Genomic DNA, 24,111 nt, shown 5'->3' with positions numbered 1-24,111 from the left:
TCTTGAGGCAGGAGAAACTTTCAAATACCAGTATTCCCTGGCCAACTATCAAGTGAGGAGTGAAAGATTCAGCAACACTTTGATAGAAGTATTTTTTTACCTTCACCATTGTTGTTCCTCTCACTTCGAAAGATACAGTGTTCTTCTTTGATATGAGCCCCACTCAATACAATGTCTTGCCTTCGCTCAGCATCAGCTTGGCCAACCCTGGGTCCAACAGAAGATATTTGAAGAGCAAATCAGACACTTTCTACAACTCTGTGCAGGACAATACATCCAGAAATATCCAGGAAAAGTCCAGACTATCCTTCACGTTTAAAGGTTTGAACTAGTCCTTAACTCTACTTTGCAGAGAACTTAGCAGATTTACCATGAATTGGAGGATAATAGCTTGACAAAACAAGAGAGATGTTTTCTCTCTCCCAAAACATGTAATTTAAAGAGAGAATTGAAGTGTTAAACACCTCTGGATTTAATGTGTTTCCTTCCCTCTTATGTACCCCCTTCTCCCTTCAGCAAAGGAATGCAGAAGGAAAAAAAACCGAAAGTGACAGGAACTTCCAGTGGTGCATTTCAGCTGGCATACAGTGATCATCCCTTCCAATAATCACCATCTGCACTTCAACAAAGCAGCAAAAATGGCTCAGGAGACTCTTGCTGAATAATTTGATTCCACAAGCAGTTTCATCCAGCTTCCAGACAGTGAGAGGTTGACTATATCCCTGGAGCATGAAGATTTATGTCCATTACAAACTCAAGTATTTGAGCAGTTCTAGATATGGACAACTTAATTTTCAGTCCTAATGTTTATGAACTTCTTGTTCTACTTATTACTCCACACATTTCTGATGTCACCTAGCTAGGCTCAAAACTTACAATGATTTCTTAAGCCCTAAGCTATTCTCATCATTCTGTGCTGAATTCTCTACAAGTTTGATATTCTTTTTAGTAGGCCCAATGCATATTAGAATAGTACCATACAGCAGCACCTGTTTGTGTACTCTTCTCCATGTGTTCCCCAGAAATATACAAACTAAGCAACCAAACATGGCTTAGTGCTCCAAAGACAACAAAACCCACCTCTCTTTTTCCAGATGTTTTGACAAGTTTTGGAATGAAATCTGTTTTAAATTCCAAATCTGGCAATTAAATTCAATCTCATATATGTGAATGCAGAATACATTAATTGTGCAGAGGCATGGTGTGGTTGTGCATTTCCCCCCACCCTCCTGGGCTGCTCCACGATCTCAGAAACTCCTGTTAAACCTTGGCCTTGGTGTAATGAGTCAGGCAGTGAAGCGTCCCTTTACCACATCGAGAACTCTTGCATAGCTGAGGTTGGGGAATGTACTGATCATACCAGAAACTTCCGCTGCCTGGCGCAAGTGGAGGAAAAGAGCGGGATAACTGTCATCCCGATACCCTTATCTGAGTCGTAGCTCAAGTAGAACGATACCACTGTTACTGAAACCTTGAGAGTTTTGATGGAGGACTAAAGTCAATCATCTTGCAACCCTATAAACAGCAGTCCCAAGGGAGGCCCTTTGAGCTCTCCTGGACTGCAGCAAGCTGCGCCCAGAATCTCCCTCTGAGTGGAACGCTTCTCAGAGTTCACGAACTCTCGAGTTTGTGATATTTGGAGGACCGTTGCAGACTGGCACGGGACTTGGGCTGCAACACTTGGCTGAAACACTTCTTGAGGCTCAACCTTTCGCCCGTCGAGAAATGCTAAGACACTTGATGCGAGTATTTCACTGAACTTGAAGGGAATTTTTAACAGGTACGCGTGTGTGTGTGTGTGTGAGAGAGAGAGAGAGAGAGAGAGAGAGAGAGAGAGAGAGAGAGAGAGAGAGAGAGAGAGAGAGAGAGAGAGAGAGAGAGAGAGAGAGAGAGAGAAATGAACCTTAGACTGCTGCTAAACACATATAATCTTTTAGCCATAAACCACTGACCAGGTCTGAGACTAGGGGTAGATCCAGCTGCGCCTAGGCTCCTCTTGAGAAGGAATTTAGAAAACAAGGGGGTATACTCTGAACCTTGTGACTCAATGGGAGTGTTTCCTTATTCCTTATATCTCTCCCATTAGATATAAACTGTTGGCCAAGTCTGGGACTATGGGTGGATCCGGCCAGGTCTACTCTGAATCTCGTGACTCAACGGGAGGGTCTCCTTACCCTTTTTTGTATTAGACATAAACCGTTGTCCAAGTCTGAGATTAAGATTGGATCCAGCTGGGTCTTCTCTGAACCCCATGACTCAACGGGAGGGTCTCCCTTAACCTTTTCGTCCTTGGCCTCTGTATAAATCATTCCAACTCAATTCTAACACAATATCCTGGTTTCGGCTGGGATAGTGTTAATTTTCTTCCTAGTAGCTGATATAGTGCTGTGTTTTGCATTTAGTATGAGAATAAGGTTGATAACAGACTGATGTTTTAGTTGTTGCTAAGTAGTGTTTACACTAGTCAAGGACTTTCCAGCTTCCTTTTCCTTTGTATCCTTCATCCGTGTAGTAAGTGATAGAGTGAACCTTGCCATCGAACTCTGTTAAGTCACCCTTTTATAAATTTGTATTAAAATCACTTTCTGCCAATACCTTCGACAGTGATTCTTTTAGTGGCCTCTAAACCACTCATTCGCGACACATGGGTAAGAGTTTATTTAAATAATAAAGTGAACACTCATCCATATTCCGGTTGCTTTTATCAAGTACTATGGTTTTCAATCCTCCACCATCAACATCTCAAAGGCATTTTCAGTAAGTTTTATTACTTTTGTTTTCCTACACCTTAAAAGGGTTATCATGCTTTCTTTTACTGCCCAGGTGTAGTAACAAACTTCTTATAAAGCTGAGTGACTGCACACATTACTTTTAAAGCACAAAATCAACTTAAAAGAAAATGCATTTCTGTACTTTTTTCCACCTACAGCAATCTCATGCTTCATTTGCACCTGCAAGTTGAACAGCTCAAGGCACAATTATTATTTATGGTGTCTCCAGCATGGGGATTTAAGCAAGCAAAGAAGCAGACTTCAGAGCGTATTAGAACCAATCCTCACCTAGTAATACCATCTTTGATGTAGTAAAGCAGACATTCAGACATGAGTGGATCTTCATTAAGGTTTACAAGATGAGGAGTCTGAAAGAAAAAAAAGAAAAGTTAATTAAGAACTGAGGACCTACTTTCAGGCTTCTTCCCACAGCTGTGGAGGATGTATATTAATCCAGTAGTTTTGCTATGTATATCGAGGTTATTCCATAATGCATTTTTTCAAATATAACCTCTTGCAGTACTGAAGAGCATCACAAAGTAACAGCAGAAGTACAGCTCAGATTGCTTAGTTATCTGAAATATCAGCCAATAGAGGGAATAAAGGCTTCAGCTGGAAAAAGAAAAAGATTCTTTGTAAAGTGTCTGTAAACTTGGATAAGGGAAGTCCAACAGCAGAAAAGGTTGCTTCAGTAAAATTCTGAAACTGATGTGGAATCAAGTTTGGCTTTTCTTGGGCAATACAGGTCAGGTGATCATTTGGCAAAGTCTGTTAATGTCAAAAGAAAATCTAAAACTAACAACATTCTCTGATACAAACAGCTAAAAAACTCTTCATCTAAAGTTCTTCTAAATTTAAATCCACTACAGTTACTAAACCAACCTTCTTTGGTGAAAAAACCCCACTGGAATCAGCAAACAAGTCACAAGGCCTTGGTGTGAAAATCTAGCCAGTGAGATAGCAGTAAGCACAAGTACAAAAGAAAAGGCAAAAATGGTTAAACAGAATTAAAGAAGAAAGATGATAAAAGAGAAATAAAACTGTTAATAAGCCACTTGTCCCTTTGTCACCCTCAAACAGAATACATTTAGTAAAAGGAAATAATTTGGCTAAGATTCCTTGGGAACATTGCTTCCATCAACTTATTCTAGCTGCAAAAAAGTTTACTTAAGAGAGATGTTAACAGGACTCCGTTTACAGAAGCTCAAAAATTTCTGGATGTTCACAATGAAATTTGTCTTTGAACGAAGAAGTCTGATTGACGTCCCTGCTCACTGCAGGGGGGTTGGACTTGATGACCTTTAAAGGTCCCTTCCAACCCAAACTATTCTATGATTCTATGATTGTCAATTGCCCAATGGAAGACTTAACTATAAAGACAAAAAGGGGGAAAAAACAAGACACCTTTTTCACCCCTAAAAATATAGGGGGCACCTAAAAATGCAGCTGAAGATGTCCCATGCCATCATCACTATTCACTGCATTCAAATCAACATTTGGAGCTGTATAAAGCTCTTAAATCAAGAGAAAACTGCAGAGAAACCAAATCCCAGACATAGTCAACTGCTGTAACACGACTATGACTTGTATCACTCGGACACTTCAAAAATAACGCTGTACCCTATACATACATGGTTTAGCATCCGAGTTCATTTACTATGTTAAATCAAAGTCTGAATGGGTCTTACAAGCTCTCTGTGGCCTTTGAAAGAAATAAAGCTCAACAACTTGAAAGATGATGCTAGCAAAACCAAACCAACTGTTCACTTATGCTGAGATCTATTATTCATCCACAGACAGTTATGTCTTCAACTTTCTCCTGCACAGCATTCCTCAAGGATGAGCTGAAGGATTTTCCCTGCTCCCATCTTTGATGACAGCACGAGCGATCAAATTTCCACAATCCATTTCAAGAAGTTCCCTGCCATCAAAGGCAAAACTGGTAGATAGAGCAACGACTGCACAATGTGACACCTCTTAATTCGTGAAATGGGAAAATTTACCTTACAGAGTTCAATTTACAGCTCAGCTGGTAAAAACACAGTGCTGTCCTAGTAGCATATGATTAGATATATACTGGTACCTCAGAAGTGTAAATAAAATCTTTATAAAAAAACTTCAAATTTGCTATCTACATCTCCTAAATTTTCACAAGAGCAGCCACAGTTACTAGAAGGAGAACTAATGAAACTGAAGTGCAAGGATAGCAAGGAACAGAAACAGACAGGACTAGGTCAGGAGTTTCTCCTATTAAATCCTAGATGGGTAAAAACAAATACTATCTATTACCAAAGCAACTACTTAATCCAGATGGCATTTATACACAAACCTGATCAGCTGAAAATGCACCAAAAGAGTCATCAAAAAGAGCTGAGGGCCTCTGAGGGAAAATCTAAAAGGAGATGAGGATCCATAACATAAAAGAAAGAAACGTAAAGAACACTCAACGAATTAGCGTCTTTACAAACCTTAGGCACTTCTGGAGTAGATACCAAAAGCAAACCAGAGTTCTACCTACTCCAAACATAAGTCTAACACTATTTTAAGCGAAAGATTAAACATTTAAACCAATTCTCCTGTCCTGTATTTCTGTACAATGCCTCTAGATAGGTCCCCGTTTAACCTTAGATCAAGTTTGTTATACACTTTGCACATGCAAGTTTCAGGCTAAAATATTACCCTGTGCTTCCTTGTTCAAAGATTTTTGAGATGCAATAAAGTATGTTCTTTTCCTTGTACTTCTTCAATAATCCTGCTTTAACTGCATAGATAGCTTCTTTACTAACTTGATCATTTTATATTTATAGCACTGATTTATGCCCTTTTCCTACACAGTTCTGCTTCTTTCAAATTTCAGAAAATAGTTCTATTGACATGTACTGAAAGGAATATTCCCCTGCATCCCCTATGTTCAGTGGTTCATTAGATCACAATCCCTTTTTTCAAAGGGAAAAAAGATTAACAAACAAATTCAAGGAAGAGGACCTAAACAAGACTTCAAACTTTTCTGGGTATCTCAAAGAAGAATAGGTAGAGTACAGGAAGGTCACACACAGCTACTGCAGAAAATGGCAACAGCAATCTAAGAGGCAGCATTTCTGAGTTGCTACCAAATCAACAAATATGCAAGGAGCTGCGAACACTGCCCCTTGCAGCACAGATTTTTCTAAAAGAAGGTACAAAAAAATTCAATCATTTTTTGAAATCAGAAGTCTCCCCATGAACTTTTCACGCTGCTCCTATTTCATCGTTCAAAAAAATTCAATCATTTTTTGAAATCAGCTGCTCCTATTTCATCGTTATTAGGCTAGCACATGCTTCCCTACTTTAACGACCAATGGAAGCTACCACAGCTCCCTAAAAGCATTAAGTACTATGTTGCATCACTTGCATGAGGAACAGCATCCAACTTCATTATTATGGGCAAAATAATCCTTAGATGTAGAGTGTTTTGACAGATTCTAACACTAAAGCTATTTCCAAAAAGATATTGTAAAAGGAACTTACTACTAAGGGTCCAAACCTCACTTATGTTCTTTTGTATCTTACATGAATACAAGCTCTTGCATGAATGGTAGCTCCCTCATCACCCTCTCCTCCCAGGCTGATCAGCCTTTTGGAGCCATGATGCAATAGTTACCAATTTTCTCTACCTTTTTAGGCGAGAAGACTCCCAGTGTTCCTCCATCTTCCCGAATGGCAACTCCCATTTCTGCCAGCAATGCCTCCCTGAGAGAGAAAAGCAAGATATTTACCATATTTTAGGCTTCTCAGACAAAATAAGGTCTAATGAAAGCCATGTAATGAAATACATTAGACTTTCAACCAGCCTATTCACTGACCATACAGCCGGGACTGTCACCACCTCATAACACAGTAGGGCAAGTTTCTAAACTTTAATCCTACAGTTTATAGGCCTGCAGAACAGCCACAGCAAAAATTTTACAGAGATTTAACAGCATTTTAGTGCAATAATGTATCACAAGAAAAGTACATTTTAGGACATTACATTCATTGCTTCTTTAAAGGAGGTTAAAGTCTGTTCTAAATTTAAATATTTCATTTAGGTAAAAGGAGCTACCACTACTCATTAATTTACAAAGACTTAACTGGCTCTTCCTGATCTAATATAGAAAGTACTCTCTCCTTCTTGAGACATAAAAAGGATTGTATTGGGTCAAACTGTTCATGTAACACAGTATTCTTGGCCTTGACAAAGCACAACAGTCACGCCAACACAGAAGAACGAGAACATGGCAAACACTGGTATTTTCCCCAAAATATTCTCACAGTCTCCCAATTTCTTCCTGAGGAATTTCCAGAATTAGTGGTGGCATTTCTTTTAAACAGCTATCCAAAGTGTTTTTGTTGTTGCTTTTTGAGGTTTTGTCATCATCTTTTTTTAATTCAACTCCTAGCATCATCAACATCATGCAGTAAAGACTTCCACAGCTTACCCATGTATTGTGAGAACTTCCTATTTGTTTCAAATTACTTGTTAGCCTTGAAGTCCCTTAGCTCTGTCAGTGAATAATCAATCTCTATCCACTTTCTTCATATAACTCTCATGATTTTATGGACTGCTCAGTCGCACTGTTTCCAGGCAAAGATGTTCCCCTTACGTATTTTGTAAGCTTCTACTATTCTAATAAGTAATGCTCTGTTTGGTTGCACCCGCTTTCTGACAATTATTAAGCATCTGTCTTGTTGCTTTAAGACGCAATTCAAACCAAGCTGGAAAGCTGGAGCTGTTTCATAATTTTAGATACTCTGGTACTAAAAACATAATCTTTTCTGCTTAACTTCAGTGCCAGAATTTTTGTAATGTAAGAGAATGGTGGAAGGGAGAAGAAAGAGACCAGGACTCCATGCTGCTTCACAGCAGAAGCCAATGTGGCAGCTTAGGATGTTACCTGAATTACAACAGTAAACACTTTAACTGTAGGAAACATAGGAAAGAATACGGCTTTCTCTCAGCATTGCCCCTACTGTTATACATAATACAAAGGTCAGCAGAATTATCACTAAGCACTATTCTGCTGTTCCATTGCTTTTGAACAGAGTAACATTCTCCATTTTCCACACTTGATTTTCTAGAGACCATCCACACCTACAGCGCTTCTGATTCCTGACCTTTCCATCCTAATGGCCTCAGTTTTCCTCAGCTTCTCTTCCCATGTTTCATTCAGCTCTGCAATGATCTTCTCAGATTCCTGTGTGAAAATCCCAGAAGCTGTTTTACAATTTTTCTCAAAGTTCTTTACGTAATACACAAAGCAATTAAAGTTTGTGTTCAGTTCTAGACTGCAAATTAATTCTGGATATAAAAAGTACTCCCAGCACTTCAAAACTCTAAGTTGTCTTCCTTAATTTTTAAAACGGTAAATAGCTTTGAAGGCAAGCTGAGAAGTAAAGACGACTTCACATCTAACCACAGTCAGACTTTAATTTGAACCACCTACGTTTTTTTCCCTTTTTCTTTTTTTTTTTTTTTTTTAATCTGATTTACAGACATCATTCAGTAACTGGATGCCAAGGAACTGCAGAGACCACACTGTTATTTCCATGGCAACAGCGGGTTTCCAATAGGAAAGGGATACGCAGTGTGTGTTCCAGCCCATTCTAATCCCTGTGGCAGCGTTTCACGGACAAGACATGAGAATGAAGCACAGATTCAACACAGCCAGCTCTCCCCACTCATCCACCCATGGAGATTGGGGGGGCTTTCATAAAAATTAAGAAATAGTTCACTGTAATGCACTTTTGATGCGGTTCAATTCTATGCAGAATTGGGACAAGGCCGCTATTGTCTGGATAAAGCATGCTATTCTGTGTGCTTCACATTTTAATCTGTGGGGGCTGGGCGAATACAACAGTGGCAGGATTATTCTTCCTCCTTTTTTCAACTTTGGGGTAATTTGGTTTTCTGAAAGCTGAGTGCATTTGCTAGTCAGACTTTGTCCACACTAGTGCTGACCAGGCCTCCTGAAGTCTATACTTATTATCAGATTTTCTGTAATTACTACTGCATCAGAGGACCTGTAAACAGGAATCAAGATTTCAATTTATAATTTAGTTGTAGCCTCAGGCTACAATTAAACCTAAATAATCCTAACAGGACAGGCTGTGCATGAACCCAGTTTCTAGCCCACCGCAGTTAAGTGCCCTTTTTAAGGTGCAAGTGGGTTTCAGACAACTTCCTACAGAAACAGTAGCGTACTGGATGTATTCATGAAGGAAAGTTCTCCCAGGTTCACCGCTATTTAGCCTTGGAAAAGACCAAAATAATAGCCTCCTTAATCTACAGGGATACCTACCTTCAAACGTTCAATTGCCTCTTCTCCTCCAGGTGTTGACATGATTCTTTCCTGTATACTGGACACAGATGTTAAGCCCACCTGACTACTGAGAGAGCAGGAGGATGGAGATGCAGTGAGGGACCCCATGGAGGCTGTGGAAAAATTGCCAGGACGTTGATTCTCGGAGGCTAGCAAGTATCTATGTTTATTGTTCTGAAAATCTTTCAAATCTGGGAGAGAGACACACAGACAGAGGGAAGGCAGAAAAATGGGAAAAAAGGAAAATAGGAAGAGGGAAGGAAGAGGAAAAAGGAAAGGAAGGAAATACCAGTGTAAGAGGAAAGCATTTAAGCAGCAACAAGACAAGTTTTGTAATTTTTAGATGGCAGTTCTGAAACAAATCTTTTAATATTAGTATCCATAACATAACGATAACTCAGTTCAGACCCTGAGGATTATTAGTAAGGACTGCATCATAAACCATTTTGATCAAAAAAGCTTGGAAAAAAAAAATTACACACTTGCCAAAAAATAAACCATCCTATTCCTAACTGAACACTAAACTGAGCTCAGACCAGGAGCAGATTCAGTTCCTCATGAGGCCAGTGACATTTTGGGCTGAAGTCTGAATAAACACCAACCCCTTCAACTCAGCAAAACATTCTCTTCGATGCTACTTTAATCTAAAATGATGATTAAGTAAATCTTTATCACAGCAGTTTGAACCACCCAGACCACAAGGACAAAGAACTACCCCTCCTTAAATTCTCACAGGAGAATATGTAAATAATCTGTCAGTCCATGACGGGGCGAAGAAAACACAAGTTCACAAAAACATCATTATGTTACTTCTTGACCCTCCTGATCTGAAAAATGGAAATCTAAGATACCTGAGAAGGTATCTGAAATACCTGAGAAGGCTCTCATACTTCAGAAGGTGCTTTAAAGCTTTTTGGTCTTAGTTTAGATGAAAAAGGCCTTAAAAACCCCAAAATTTAACAAGGCAGCTTTTGTAGCCTGAAAACCTGGGAGCCTGAAAGACGCCTCCTTGAAAGACATAAAACAAAATAAAGGTGCATGAATGATTTAAGAACGAATATCCAAAGGCAATTTATTTTAATCTAACTTAGCTTCTCAGATATGTCTGTAAAACATATCCTCAGAATAATCACACACCAGAAAAAAAGAAAAAAAAAATCTTCTAACATGGAAATATCCGACAATAGCTCAGTTTTAATAATTTTGATGATAGTTTTAAATTCTATTTCAAAAACAAATCCTTTAAAATAAGTATCCTTAGGAAAGAAACAGGTCAAATCAGACCTTGCAAGTCATAAACAAGGGCTTCACACTTACAAAAATGAGATGCTCACCAAGACATTGCATAAATTTTCATGTCCTCCTACATCTCTCTACTCTTATCCTGAACAATTCTGCTATTGTCAAGCCTTATGCCCTAGTTCACTCCACATTCAACCTGCTGTTTCAGCCTCATGAAACTGATCAAGTCAGTTTGAAAACCACCATCTGCAAATACAGGAAGCAGGGGTGGAAGTTTAACAGAAGAAAAGCAGGTTAAGGAAAGGGAATGCCATCAGGATGGGGAAAGCAGGCATGACAGAGCAGGGAGAATGAAGTCTTGAAAGGCCAATAGACACATGCACTCCTGAAGACAAAGGAAGTGGCACTTGCAGTAGCTTTCACAGTTGTTGTGATCACAGAGAACCAAAATCCTCAACATCATGCACGCTTCTCCTGGAAGCTGCAGCTTTCACACAGATGACATATGCACACGCTGGAAGCAGCATCAGAATGTAAGACAAGGCCAGGATGAGTCTTTACACCACCAGTAGCTTTAATTTTAGGAAATTTCAGACAGATCTCTTCCAGTTGATATTGTTTGACTGAGGGTGAAGACAACTGACTGAAAGAGTTTAAAAAGTCTACCAACCCAAAATTTACATAGAATACATTTCTCTTGCAATGGACTACGTGTATTTCCCTTTCATAGAAGCAAACAGTAGAACAGAAATAAAATGCTATTTGCTGACTGGTTTTAACCCTATCAAGTTAATCATCTGCAACAAGTATTTGAGCTCAAATAAGAGACCTTCATCGTACAAGATGTCCAACTTTTTTTTTTTTTAATAGACTATACAAAATAAATAAATTTCAGTCTCCAGGAGGAACTGATAACATTTCATCTTGAGATAATCAATTGACACATTTAAAACAAATACTTCTAGGTGGAAAAGAGATGTTAAAAGGCCAGGAAGCTAGGTGAGCAGAAGCTGTTTCAACTGAGTAACTTGAGAAAGATTTGAGAAAAAGATTTTCTAGCTCGAATCTAAACTGTTGGCTGTCATGAAAACAGACTAAAGAATTACCACTCTCCCTTCTATATTCTGCCAGAAAGAAAGCAATTAACATATGTTGCATGTTAAACTTCGCACTTTTTTTGACTCAATCTAAGAAATGCTGGTTAAGCTAGTTTCCATGAAACTGCATTGCATTCCACAGTGAGTGTTCTGTCTGGGATTTCCCTGTGAGAAATGCTGGCATGCAAAGCTCAGTTAAAAGCTGACCCAGAGAGAGCAGGTTAAAAAGAGAACCACACAATACACACATTTGCCTCCACTTCCAGAGTATTCATCTCCCATTGGATCAACTGAAAGGAAGCAGGAGGGAAAATACAAGAAGGATCAAAATTGGAGGTTCACCAGCAACACAGGAAGGGAAGAGAATACTACTTGATGTTTAAAGAAACAAAACACAATTTTCAGTAACACATAGTTTTTTCAGTTTTGATTTAGAACCAAAAAACACAGACTGTACCAAGCATGAAAACACCTGCATTTCACTGTCTTCTGGCCCCATTCTCTTGAAAACAAGCAAACAAAAAAGTAAATACATGTTACACATCTTTAAGCAGTCTGTGACTAAGTGAGGACTTCTGCTTCACAGGCAAATAAGCTCTGACAAATCAGAAACTGGTGCAACATTCACCTTTTTTTTTTTTTTTTTTTTAAGTCAAAGAATCTTTTAATCCACTGGAATACATTCTGTGTCTTTATGGGTATCTCCTTCACTAGGAATTAAATCACTGTTCATAATATAAAAGAGCGTAGCAGCTAAAATTTTAGTTTATTTGCTTTGTTTGGAATGAAGACAAGGAAATAATTCAGGCACAAGTTTTTTCTGGTGCTTTAAGAGGTTGCTGGCAAAGCAAATCAGAACAATACTGCTCTGCCAACCTAACTCAAAATCTTGCCCCAAAAGAATTCATTATTTATTCACAAGCAGCTGTTTCATAGCTTGTTATTTTGAGATGACAAATGGTTTGTCACTCAGGATATTGTCTAACAGGAATTAGCCACCATTTTCTTTTCTGAGCAAGGATGGCATTGAAGCCAGGTATAAACTACTAACCTTAACCCTTTAAGGAGGAAGAAAAGATACTTTCTTTCTCAGCATGAAATTAAGTTTCTATAGTTTCAATTATCCTCCTTTTATTGGCAGCCAGATAAAAAGCCCTCCATAACTCACCAGGGCAAGTCTTGAATGTGTAAGTTCTATTACAAAAAATAATTTCTACAGTAATAGAAAACTCAATCTCCATGTTTTGACTTGAGACTTTGAAGGTGGCCTATCCACTCTACGGACAATCCCAGGATGGGTTGTTTAAAGACAGAAGAGGCTACCATTTCTAAAACCATGTTCAAAATTTAGTATCCGCACCCACATTTAACTTCCATGATTTAAACCCCTTTCTCCTCCGTAAGAGAGACCAACCTCAAGATAGTAAGATCTGTTTAATCCACTTACTGTCAATAATATCTCCCAGCCCTTGGGCACGCAGGAGATCCTTAAGCCTTGTCACCTCCTCCTTTAGCTCACGCACCAGCTTGGCATTGGGATCTTCATTGATAACAGCATTGCATTTAATCTGTTTTGCACGATCAGCATATCTGGAACCAGACCAAAAAAAACCTTGTAACGAACATATAAGTGCTTATCTGCAACACAGAAATGCAGCAATATAGGAGACATTTAGCTTGCAGTTGTATGCCAGAAGAGAATCCTAGATTATATTCAATCATGCTTTTGAATTCTTACTTAATACAGGGTATTGCTCCAAAAAAACCCAAGTCCTATTCAAGATGGATTAACAAGGTGCATCATATGTACAACAGACAACATTTTTTTTAGACAACATTTTTTTTTTCTTTTTTCTTTATTCAGTGCTTTGAAGCCTCAGATTGACTAATATGCTCAATTTTAGGGACCACACTGGAAAACAACATAGGAACACGAGAAGATGAGTTTGATTTTCAAGTTAAGAGTAGGCAATAAATCCCTAGCTCCCTATTCAATACAGTACATAGGTTTTCCTCTTTCAGGGTAATTGAGTTCTTGCCGGTATAGAGTCTTCTTCCCCACAGATTTTCTTAAAGTGTAACAACCCAAAGGTTTGAGGGATAGAATGTGGCCATTAGAGCTAACAGCTACCCATATCCATCTCAAATAAAAAGAAAGTACCTTAAAGTGCTCAAAGTTTCATCATAGTTTATGTCTGCAGGACTCAAAGCAGCAACCATCGCAGTTCTAGAGTTACCACCTATAATGAACAGGCAAGATTTTAGATGAAACTACAGTGCACAATCTAGGCACTAATTACCTACTAAATATCAATAAATTAAAGAATTCAATTATATTCTACGTTACTAAGGAATACACAAAAATCATAGGAAAGGAGAGCTGTAACTTTAACAAAGGGTGGAACTATATGACTCAGATTTGACTACTAAAAATATTTAACCTTATACTTGATACAAATTTAAGTTAAGTGAGTTGAAAGCAGTCAGAAAAATTCAGTGACCTTTTTTTTTCCATATAGGCACAGGCAAATCAGCCATACCTAGATTTTCTCGAAGAAGCCATGTTAGTACAGAATCCCTGTACGGTATAAAGTCTGTCTTCTTCTTTTTTTTACTCTACAAAAAAAGAACACACTACTGAAAAATAGACATCAAATGAAAAATTCATGTTTAAGACATAGAAATCATAGTATAGGTATTAAAAGAACCATGACAACATACACATACGCTATCTAAACAGAGGGGTGGCTCATTGTCAGTTGTATAAGTGATTACTGAGTTTGATATTAGACAACATGCAACATATTCAGACGTCTGAACAGATGATGATAAACAGTCCAGAGAATTCCTTTGAAGCACTACCTTCAGAAAGGTTTTCTGTGTGTAAAGAATATCTTTCTGACATTTAAATTCTGTGTTCTAACACCATTCCAAGAGACTTAAGCAGTAAACCATATTAATTCAGGGGAAGATTCAGTTTTCCTTCGCTAGAAAAGTTACAGCTTTTTAGAGAAGTCAAAAGTCCATTACAGGAGATTCCACAGCTGCAGAGATACAGGTGCACATCTGCACAACTAGCCAATCTTCCCGTATTTCTGTAAGCAGTTATTAGGAAACTTGAGGACAGAAAAGATGAGAGTTCTTGGACACTGAAATTAGAAGTATGAGTAGAAAGGAGGTAGTTTTGGCGGGGGGGGTTGTGTGTTTTTATTTTGGGGGGGGGAAGACAACAACAACTTTATAGAGACTACTCAAACCAAAGCACAAGGCCACAAGATAGGTGCCCAACTATTTAAGTACTTTGTCCCAAAATCAGTAGTGACAAACGTAGAACTTCCACACAAAAGAAGAGGGCCTTCTCAGCACCTTTGGCAGACTTCCCTCCAAATTTCACTGTAAAGGCTTTCCCTAGCTTCTTTATTTGGTCTAAAAGAAACAATGATTAACTTCAAAAGCTCTATAACAGAATGTGAATCTGGGGTCATCCGTTTACTTACACAAATAGTTAGTAGGCAAACATCTCACTTCAAGAGATGCCAAAAGTTTAATTCCACACAACATTTAACACAGGATATGGCTTCGCAATAAAAGGCCTGATTACAATTCATGTGAAACTCCTCTTAACACTCCTCTTAAGGTGCTTAAAATGTGAGTGTTAGTCTTGCAATAGTTCTATTGTCCCTTGCCAAAGGTGAGTAACCTTACAATGGACAAGTAAAATTAATAAGGGCAGGTAAGCACCAGATGCTAAAGTTGAAAACTAGAATTGACTATCTCTTACAATCCATCATACGGGGTAAACAAAAAGGCATGGAGAGTAGAAGACTGAAAGCAGACAAAGTTATCCTTACTAAAAGTAAATATTCCCAAGGTAAGTCACCAAATCAGGAGCAGGGATGTAATAACAGAATATACCTAAATACCTTATATTCTTATATAAGAATATACCTTAAATGTGTACTTTTCATTAATTTATCCCCAACCTTAGAACGTTTTTAAATTTTAGTACTGATAATTCTCAGGCTTCATGACTACAATTTACAGTCACAGGAATTTCTCAAAGACCTGGCATAAAAGATCCCTGCTCTTTGATTCCAAAGCAAAGAGAATAAAATCTTACACTCAGGCAAAAAAGACAACATCCACTACTACTCAGACCATCATACCTTGTTGGTGCAATTATCCTAAGTTGAAAGCATCAAAGAAAGAGGAAGAAGATACAAGATGAGCTTCTTAACATAGCTTTATATATAATTTCCATGTTATCTTGGATAGTATTTTCTTTTCTTGAGAAGCCCAATGAATAACAATAGTTTTCATTAAAAAAAAAAAAGAAATCTAAAAAGCACTTAAGTATATTTAACCTGTCCAAGCTGTTGAGAACTCACTTTTAAAAGGAATAATTTACTTGGTTTTTTTTTAAAATAGTAGTTGAGTATAAAAGTAAAAGGCAAAGTACTTTTCTAAACTGTCCTGGTTTCGGCTGGGATGGGGTTAAATTTCTTCCTAGTGCTGTGTTTTGGACTTAGTATGAGGAGAATGTTGATAACACACTGATGTTTTCAGTTGTTGCTAAGTACCCTGCTAGTCCAAGGACAGCTCCCATGCCTACTGACTGAGCTAGGTACACAAGATGGGAGGGAACATAATCAGGACAGCCAGCCCAGCTGGCCAATGGGGTATTCCATACCATGTGACATCATGCTCAGTATATGAATGGTAGGCGTGATCCAGGAAGTACCGATTGCTACTTGGTTATCAGTCAGCACAGGTGGTGAGCAACTGCATTGTGCATCACTCATTTTGTATATTCTATCATCATTATTATTATTTTCCCTTTTCTGTTCTATTAAACTGTCTTTATCTCAACCCACGAGTTTTTTCTCACTCTCACCCTTCTGATTCTCTCCCCGCCCCACCAGCAGGGGGAGTGAGTAAGCGGTTGCATGGTATTTGGCTGCCTGCCAGGTTAAACCACGACATAAACCTGTAACATAATGTTTGGATCAACATATGCTCACTGAACTCAATACATGATTAAGTCTTGCCATTGCAAAAAAAGCCAGTGATAATCAAATTACTACACTGGTATTGCTAAAATTTTTAACAACAAAGCTGCAGTTAGTTTTCTAAAATTATTCTTTCAAATAAAAATAAAATTACTGCTCCGCAGAACTAAAGGTTTGCTACATCAACATGTCTTCTACACAAATGCAGGCTTCTTCTCCAAGGCTGCTTCACAGCTAAATAAACCAATGCTTCAATCTATCGACAAGTAAAGTTTCTACCAGCCTGCGCGACATTCACAGAATACTATTAACACTATTCATCTACCAAAATACACACAGCTAATTTGGCTGAGAATGCTAGGCCAAGAACATTCAATGATTCTGTTGTACTCCATGGGTTTTACTGTCTCGGTTTTACTAGCCATGAAAAGGTTGTTGCAGGTAAGTAAATGCTGTACTTACCACTTCGGCCAATGCTGAAATAACTTTGCCCAGAGTTGTGAGAGACTTGTTTATATTTGCTCCTTCCTGAGAAAACAGAATCCAGTATTATACAGTTATTAAAATTGTTCAACTATGGACCTCTGTAGGCTAAATGAGCCAAATGTCACATCCATGATCGGGGGGCGGGGGCGGCGGGGGGGAAGTCTTCGTTTTGCAACTTTTTTTTCCATACTTACAATAGCAACCTTTTCTTTTCCTTATTATTTGTCAAGCAAAGACTCTACATGGTGCTTGTGCACCCACTTCCCTTTCTTTCCCCATACATCAATGGCCCAATACCTTTAATCGGGTTCCTTTGGCACCAGTTGAATCAGCTCGCTCACTCCCAGCTAGATCCACAAGGCTAATCTTGCTGACCTGAAAAGAGAAAGCACATTAACGAGAATTAATTCTTGGTGAACTAAAGTAAGAACAGAACTTCGAAGAACTCTGTGCCACGAGAAGAACTCTACTGTCTAAAAACTCACCACAGTGTGCTTAAAACTACAGTCAAATGAAGTTTTCACAAGCAATTAGCTTGATGCTGTTATCTTATGGATAAGAAGTGTCTAGGATTATGCTCTGTTTTAAGTACCACTATACTCTAAATTACCTAAAAAGAAAGAATGAGGTCTTACGTGAACAGAGCAGAACAGAAGTCAAAAGAAATTAAGTGTTACTGCTACAGACAACACAAGAATCTCAAAGGAAGAGAAACTTAATGTTTCATCCTGACTCTAGCGACACCAACAATAAAGCATTGGCCTAACTAAAGGTACAGACTGCATGTCAGTTAATGATAATTTTACAGGATCTTATCATTTGGAGAGGCGGGGGCATTTTCAATGCATTAATTTTTTCAGATCTGTCCACAGTAGTCAGTTCAGAAATGCGAATGTTACCTGTATTTCAGCTACTTTTGCATGCAGAGCCTCTATTTCAGAGTATAAAAGCCAGAAAACTGTTCCGTGCTAAACAGTGTACCTCCTTTTAACATGCAAATTCCAGAAAGTGCCTAAGTCTCACTCATCCCAATTCCTGTGCCCAAAGAAAAGAACTAACGAGGCAAATATTTTGCACTGACAAGCAAAACCACAGAAGGTTCTGGGAAAAAGACTGGGGAAGATTAACAACTTCTATTTCATATATCCCTCCCCACAGAACCTAGTCCTTGAGTCCATATTTTTCCCACATCTATATATTCTCCTCCTGCACATATTCCCCATTTAGTTGCTTTTAGAATTACAATCAAACAAAATCCCATAAGAAATAAAAGGGCTCTGTCAAGGCACACAGCAAGTTCACCCTTAAACAAAACACCAGAAAGGGCAATTCATTCTCATTTTCTCATCATACCGCCAATACGAATAAGTCACGGCAGGGAAGATTTGTGAAAAACAGTCAGAAAGCCACTTCTTATCTGTAACATACCTTCTCCGTGGAAAGATCAGTTTCTGTGTCATGTTTCTTCTGAGTAAAGACAATTGTAAACACAGCATGAGAGCGGCTGCTGGTTTCATTCATGTTGGTAGCTGCGACAGTCCTAAAGTATGAACACATACAGACACGTTTAGAAAACAGTAGCCTCTATGCTGCAGGCACAACTACCTGCAGGGCTGAATGCAGCTGTAAAGGAATGAGACCAAGAGGCTGTACAGTTGATGTTCTGCCTTGTAACCAAGACCAAGCCACACCAAATACCATTAACAAATCCTTTGATTTTTCACTCCTGAATTACTCCCATCTTCATCACAGTTTGAACAGAGCTTCCTCAATCTGTGTACTCAATAATCTACCTTACACTCAAACACACAAGAAAACACGAGCGGCATTTACGTCAGTCTTTCCCACACAGTTGAATGGAGCCTACAGCTGACATGAAAACAACTACTAATGAACCAGAACCTAAAGCTAGAATGCCAGCTTAAATCCTGACCACTTGAATGAATGAAAGAGGAGACTGTGTTTACTTATATGTTATTTATATGTTTATTTATGTTATTTATATGTTTATACTTTTATGTTACTTATATGTTTATTTATACTAATATAGTGATACAGTACACAACAAAGGCAGAACTAAAAGCCAGTATAATTATTTACATACTTCATCTCAAGCCATTACAAGCTTTAAATATCTATACAGCAATTTGCAGCACTATTTCACCACACAAATCAATTTCAGCCTTTTAATAACATTGATCAGTGCGTATTTCAACAACCTCCTCATGTGACATGAATTTTTTAATAAGTGACAATGCATCACAGAAGATATTTTAAATTTGCTGCTATATGCCATATATCCCCATAACAGAGATAAAAACGTGTAACACGCTACCATCACTAACCTGGCTTTGTTGCCAGCATCCATGAGGTCTGCAATGTCTGTATAAGACGTGACTGCTAACTTGGACAGATCTTCCACATATGGTCCAAGCAGAGGATGTTCTCGCACTCGCAAATTCCCTTTGTTCTTCGGGTTCAACAAGTCTCTGACTCTCTCACAGTAAATCTCCATGTAACTCACCTGAAAACAGGAATTTACACGAACAATTTAGTGTTTCTTAAGGCTTCCTCTGCAAGCAGCTCTGCAGCATTTCAGAGTGCCACTGGTAGAAACTCTCCCAGTCTGCTACAGCAAAACTATAGGTGGGTGTCTCAGTTCATGTAACAGCTTGAGACAATGGCAGAAGCGAAGAAGAGTCACTAGTCTCATGCATCAGGTCTCCAACATAAGCTGCAGGCCTTGCATCCATGTATAGATCTCTCAATCATTTCAAAAAACATTGGTGTTTAATTAAAAATTATACACTTGAGTTCACAGTCATTTTAACAGCTTTAATATGATGCAGCAGCAAAACTATTTTTCTAAAGAGGCAAACAAGACAGATGGTAAAAGGAGTCTGCCTACAAGGAATCTCTCTTATGAACCTCCAAAGCAAACTTAAGAAGGGAAAAAATTAATTTATTTGTATGCAGAAGCAACTTTAGATTCTAAGCTGTAACCACGTCCTGCTGTATTCCTGAGTCATCAGTACAATTATTCAAACTACAGTAATCTTAAATCTGCACCCTTTGAAATAAATTATAAAGCTAAGATTATTTTAAAATGCATTCTTTAATTTTTATGTTTCTCATGGCACTAGGCTTATCCCCAGTCCAACAGGTACTTAGCAGCTCCAGCAGTCAAGATATTAAACATTAAGAGAGACAGTACGTTACTCACTTTCGTTCTGTGGAAAGACTACAGATGTAAGCAGCAGTTTTAGAAACACAAAGAGATCTTCAATCTCTAAATAAGTGCAATTCAGAAAAATAAATTCTATATCCGAAACAGATCACAATACACTATTTATACACTTCCATCACGGTTTCTGTCTAGCTGTCTCCCTTCTCAGGTTATTTGTCAGATGTTCATTCTTTTGGATTTCCATTATAAGAGAGACCATTTCCCTCTCTCTCTTACATGCACAAATCTATGCTTGGAGACATAATCAGAACCATAAACAAGTACCAAATAGAAAAAACATCATGAAAATGTGGGAATCTTCTCATTCACAAATCCTAAACGTGATGCTCCTATGGCATTCAAGCATTAAGTCATGAAATGTTAATAAAATACAATTAAATGAAGCATTAAAATGGACAGATTCAAAGCCACAGAACCAGTCATTTTCCAGTTCTGTAATTTAGAAGCAGTAATGACTGGAGTTCACATTTATTAGTAACAATCACATTTGACTTCTACCAGCTTTTTGGTCGTCTTTTCTTTTGAAGCCTGCAACGTATTTGCATGTCAAGCCATTAAAACTGATTGGGGGGGAAAAAGAAAATACCGTTTCTGCGAAGCACCTGCTTTTATTTTATCAGCATCTTAATGCACCATCAATAAAGCAGCACCTAAGCTTAGTTTGATGTCCAGCACACAGATATTCTTTGATCTCTCACCATACTCACCTCTACAGAATATGACATTTCTTCATTGCTATTGTCATTGATTTTCTCAAACAGTTCTTCACATAGCTGGAAAGAGATTAAACCCGAGTCAGAAATTAGTCTTTACTGAGTACTAACAAGTAACTACTATAACATGTCATTAAATTGGCTTTAGATTGAGGGTAGGGGAAGAAAAAGAACCTATTACATCAACCACATACAGCCTCACTGGGAAGACATCTCATCTCAATTCTACATCACTATCAATCCATCTTATTTTATACAGTATCTCAACAATTTCTAGGTTTAATCAGTATTATTATTCTGTACTATAAAATTAGAAAAAGCCTATAATAACTGAAATAGGCAGTAATAATTTTACAAAGGAATTATTAAAATCCTTAATCCTCTGCTAGTCGCATAAAAACAACAGACTGTTTATTTGGTGTGCTGAAGTTCCAAGATTCAGATTTAAATCAATAGGCAGAAATTATTTCAAAGTTTGCTAACAGTATCTTCGTATGAAGGATAGTTAAAGTATCAGCGGTCTACTGCTTCAAGAGTTTTCTATTTTGGGAATGGAGGAACGCACTATCTTCCAACAAACTTGGTCCACTGTCAACGCCTACACACTAAAGAAGGCCTGCACTTAGAACAAATGCCACACAAGCAACAGCTATAGAACACTAAATTCATGATGACGGCATAAATTGTTGCCAGCCAAAATTTCCTGTGGGCGTATCTTAACTTCAAGTTTTATGGCAAATGTCAAAAACAAATTTCAGAGAGGGAAATAACACTGGACTGTGCTCAGTTGCCCTAAATACTTTTTCCCAATGTTTTGATAGACTTCATTTCTTACCAAGATATATTATTCAGTTTTTAGCTTTGGGAAACTTGTTTCCACAAAAATTTTCCGACATGTTCATCATCTGCTGAATGCAAAGTGCTTAAGTGCTGTCCTAGCTAAAATCAGAGAAGGAGCCAAGAAACCCAGCGAATAATACATCTTTAGTTTCTTTGTTTGGGGAAGTGGAGAAATTGGATGTAGGAAAAATATACAGAATGTATAGTACAATTAAAAAAAAAAATAACAGAGGCAAAATTACTTATAATGCTCTTTTTTCGCCAGTAGATTTCTTTCACTTCAGAAGTAAGCTGTGGTTCTCTGTTAACTGTTATTGCAATATAAAAAGAGTGTACCAGCAAGCGCGTGTCTGAACATGCTATAAAAAACAAATCCCTTCTCTGGGTTCTGTTCTACCTGAGGGATTATGCCTGCTTGGCTCTCCTCCTGCTTGCCCATCATTGTGTAGGATTTCCCAGCTCCAGTTTGTCCATAGGCAAAAATGCATACATTGTAGCCCTCAAAGGCATGCAGCAACATCTCCTTCCCAATATCATTGTACACACGGCTCTGAGATGCAAAGCAGGGATCTTCAGGCTGAAAAGACACGAAAACAACATAAATACAGTCTTATCCTATCATTCAAGTAACATTTCAAAAAGCAATTGGTTTTTTTTCTACTTCTATCTTGTGGGTCAATCCCTTAGGAAGAGGCAAATGTAGCAGATTTTTACACACAGCTTCTTCCCAAGGCAGTACCAGCTGGAGAAGAACGACAATGATGACTCTTGCAGGACCACTCCGCTGCTGCTGAGGAAACAATCTGCACAAAGAAACCAACCAATTCTGTTTTGTGAACATTGTTGACACTACTGGAAAAGTTTTGTGCAAGGTCACCGACAAACCAGATTCAGGGTGTTTGGGAGAAGGGGGGAGAAAAATCAAAAGTAGAGTTCAGAGAGTCAATACAAATGAATGAAGGGCTGGAAGCTACAAAAAGCAGTGACTGGTCTTGACATGGGCTCTGAAGGGCAGCAGGGGGAAAAGAGAAGCAAGCGTTGCTTAGGTTTATTTTGGGGTTGGTTTTTTTGGTTTTGGGGGTTTTTTTGGTTTTTTTGTTGTTGTTTTCTTGGTTTGTTTTGTTTTTGGTTTTTTTTTTTTAAAAAAGATTAAAAGCTTTTAAACAAATCATTAAAATGACCAAGTTTTTCTTACAGCTGTCTGATTCCACTGTCTACCCCAATCCAGGTTTCTATTTACAACCTCACTGGTGACTACAAAATCCCTAAGTATGTCGGTACATATTTCAAATTAGCAAGTAGCTGAACCGGTCAAGGACAATGTATCAGAACATTTTTCTATGGCTATACTCAAGGTTAGCAATAAAACTGAAATATAACATGAATAAAAAAAACTACTTTAAAGCAATTTAGCCTAGTGATAAACAAAAAAATCTACTGCTTATCTGCTAGTTTTCAGGAATTATATTCATAGTGTTCCTCTGACTGATCCTGTAATCTAATTGCATGGCTGCTCTGGAAGATTCAGTAAAAGAGCTACGCAAATCCCAAGTTTTTCATCATGAAAACAATCTTGTTGGCCATAGCTTTGCTCAGAAATATTAAGTCTTATTTGCAACATCCAAGTTACTAAAATTAATCTTAGTGAAATGCATTATCACTTCTTTCTGTATCTTTTGAGGTAATAAGGCAGGGAAGGGGTAGAGGGCAGAACAACACAGTTCTGCTGTAGAACAATTACTGGAAGTCAGCAAGACCTTAGCACCAATTCGCAGGAGGGTGGGGCAGAGGAGCTAGATGAGAGTTTATTGCTTTTGCAGTTATCGCAAACATGGATCACTACTCTGTCTTTTCCAGATGTGCCAAGGGACCCAGACCACATCTCTCCTTGAACTGTAAGAACTTGAGCAACTTTCATTTGTCTAAGAGCAAAACTGAATTAACTGCGGTTCACACGCATCCTTAAAATACTTAGAACAGAACATTGTTGGAGAATATTTTAAGTAATCTTTCAAATATCCATAACTTGTTATCAAACTCCAGGAGCTTAGCTTTCTGCTCTCCCCCAAACAGGGAAAGACAACACACAATGACAAGCTTTTAAGCTGAATGAGGGTGACAGAGAGAGCGCAGAAACATCTGACAGAGATGGCATGATCAGAAGAAGAGAATGCAGTTATATCAAGCCAGTCAACAAAAAAAACCCATACTGTTTTCTTGTAAAAGAACTTACCGATGTGTGGGACCAGTAAGAGTAGTCAAAGCTGAAGGACTTTGGTGCTTCCTTAGGATTCTTTGGGTTGATAATACCTACAGGAAATAAAATTCAAACTCTTAGCTAACTTGACATTTAGAAGCATAATTAATG

The 24,111-nt window shown here is 38.2% G+C and overlaps 1 protein-coding gene across 3 annotated transcripts in view; it reads right to left on the bottom strand.

Annotated features, from left to right (window-relative positions):
* The window catches only part of KIF1B (kinesin family member 1B), an 88,390-nt gene that overhangs the window by 47,287 nt on the left and 16,992 nt on the right, over positions 1–24,111 (bottom strand). For all 3 annotated transcript variants that reach the window (XM_009574145.1, XM_009574146.1, XM_009574147.1), the window contains exons 2-16: positions 23,977–24,053; positions 22,141–22,320; positions 20,898–20,963; positions 19,289–19,467; positions 18,372–18,483; positions 17,241–17,318; positions 16,920–16,985; positions 13,989–14,064; positions 13,610–13,688; positions 12,896–13,038; positions 9,089–9,222; positions 7,905–7,984; positions 6,425–6,500; positions 3,060–3,139; positions 101–207 (exon numbers count right to left, since the gene is read on the bottom strand). In XM_009574145.1, coding sequence (XP_009572440.1) covers positions 101–207; positions 3,060–3,139; positions 6,425–6,500; positions 7,905–7,984; positions 9,089–9,222; positions 12,896–13,038; positions 13,610–13,688; positions 13,989–14,064; positions 16,920–16,985; positions 17,241–17,318; positions 18,372–18,483; positions 19,289–19,467; positions 20,898–20,963; positions 22,141–22,320; positions 23,977–24,053 — 1,533 coding nt within the window. The remainder of the gene's footprint in view (positions 1–100; positions 208–3,059; positions 3,140–6,424; positions 6,501–7,904; positions 7,985–9,088; positions 9,223–12,895; positions 13,039–13,609; positions 13,689–13,988; positions 14,065–16,919; positions 16,986–17,240; positions 17,319–18,371; positions 18,484–19,288; positions 19,468–20,897; positions 20,964–22,140; positions 22,321–23,976; positions 24,054–24,111) is intronic.

This window comes from Fulmarus glacialis, unplaced genomic scaffold (assembly GCF_000690835.1).
Source record: "Fulmarus glacialis isolate BGI_N327 unplaced genomic scaffold, ASM69083v1 scaffold2823, whole genome shotgun sequence".
Lineage (NCBI taxonomy): Eukaryota > Metazoa > Chordata > Aves > Procellariiformes > Procellariidae > Fulmarus > Fulmarus glacialis.
Note: the sequence above shows the minus strand (reverse complement) of the source record. Positions and strands in the feature narration are given on the sequence as shown.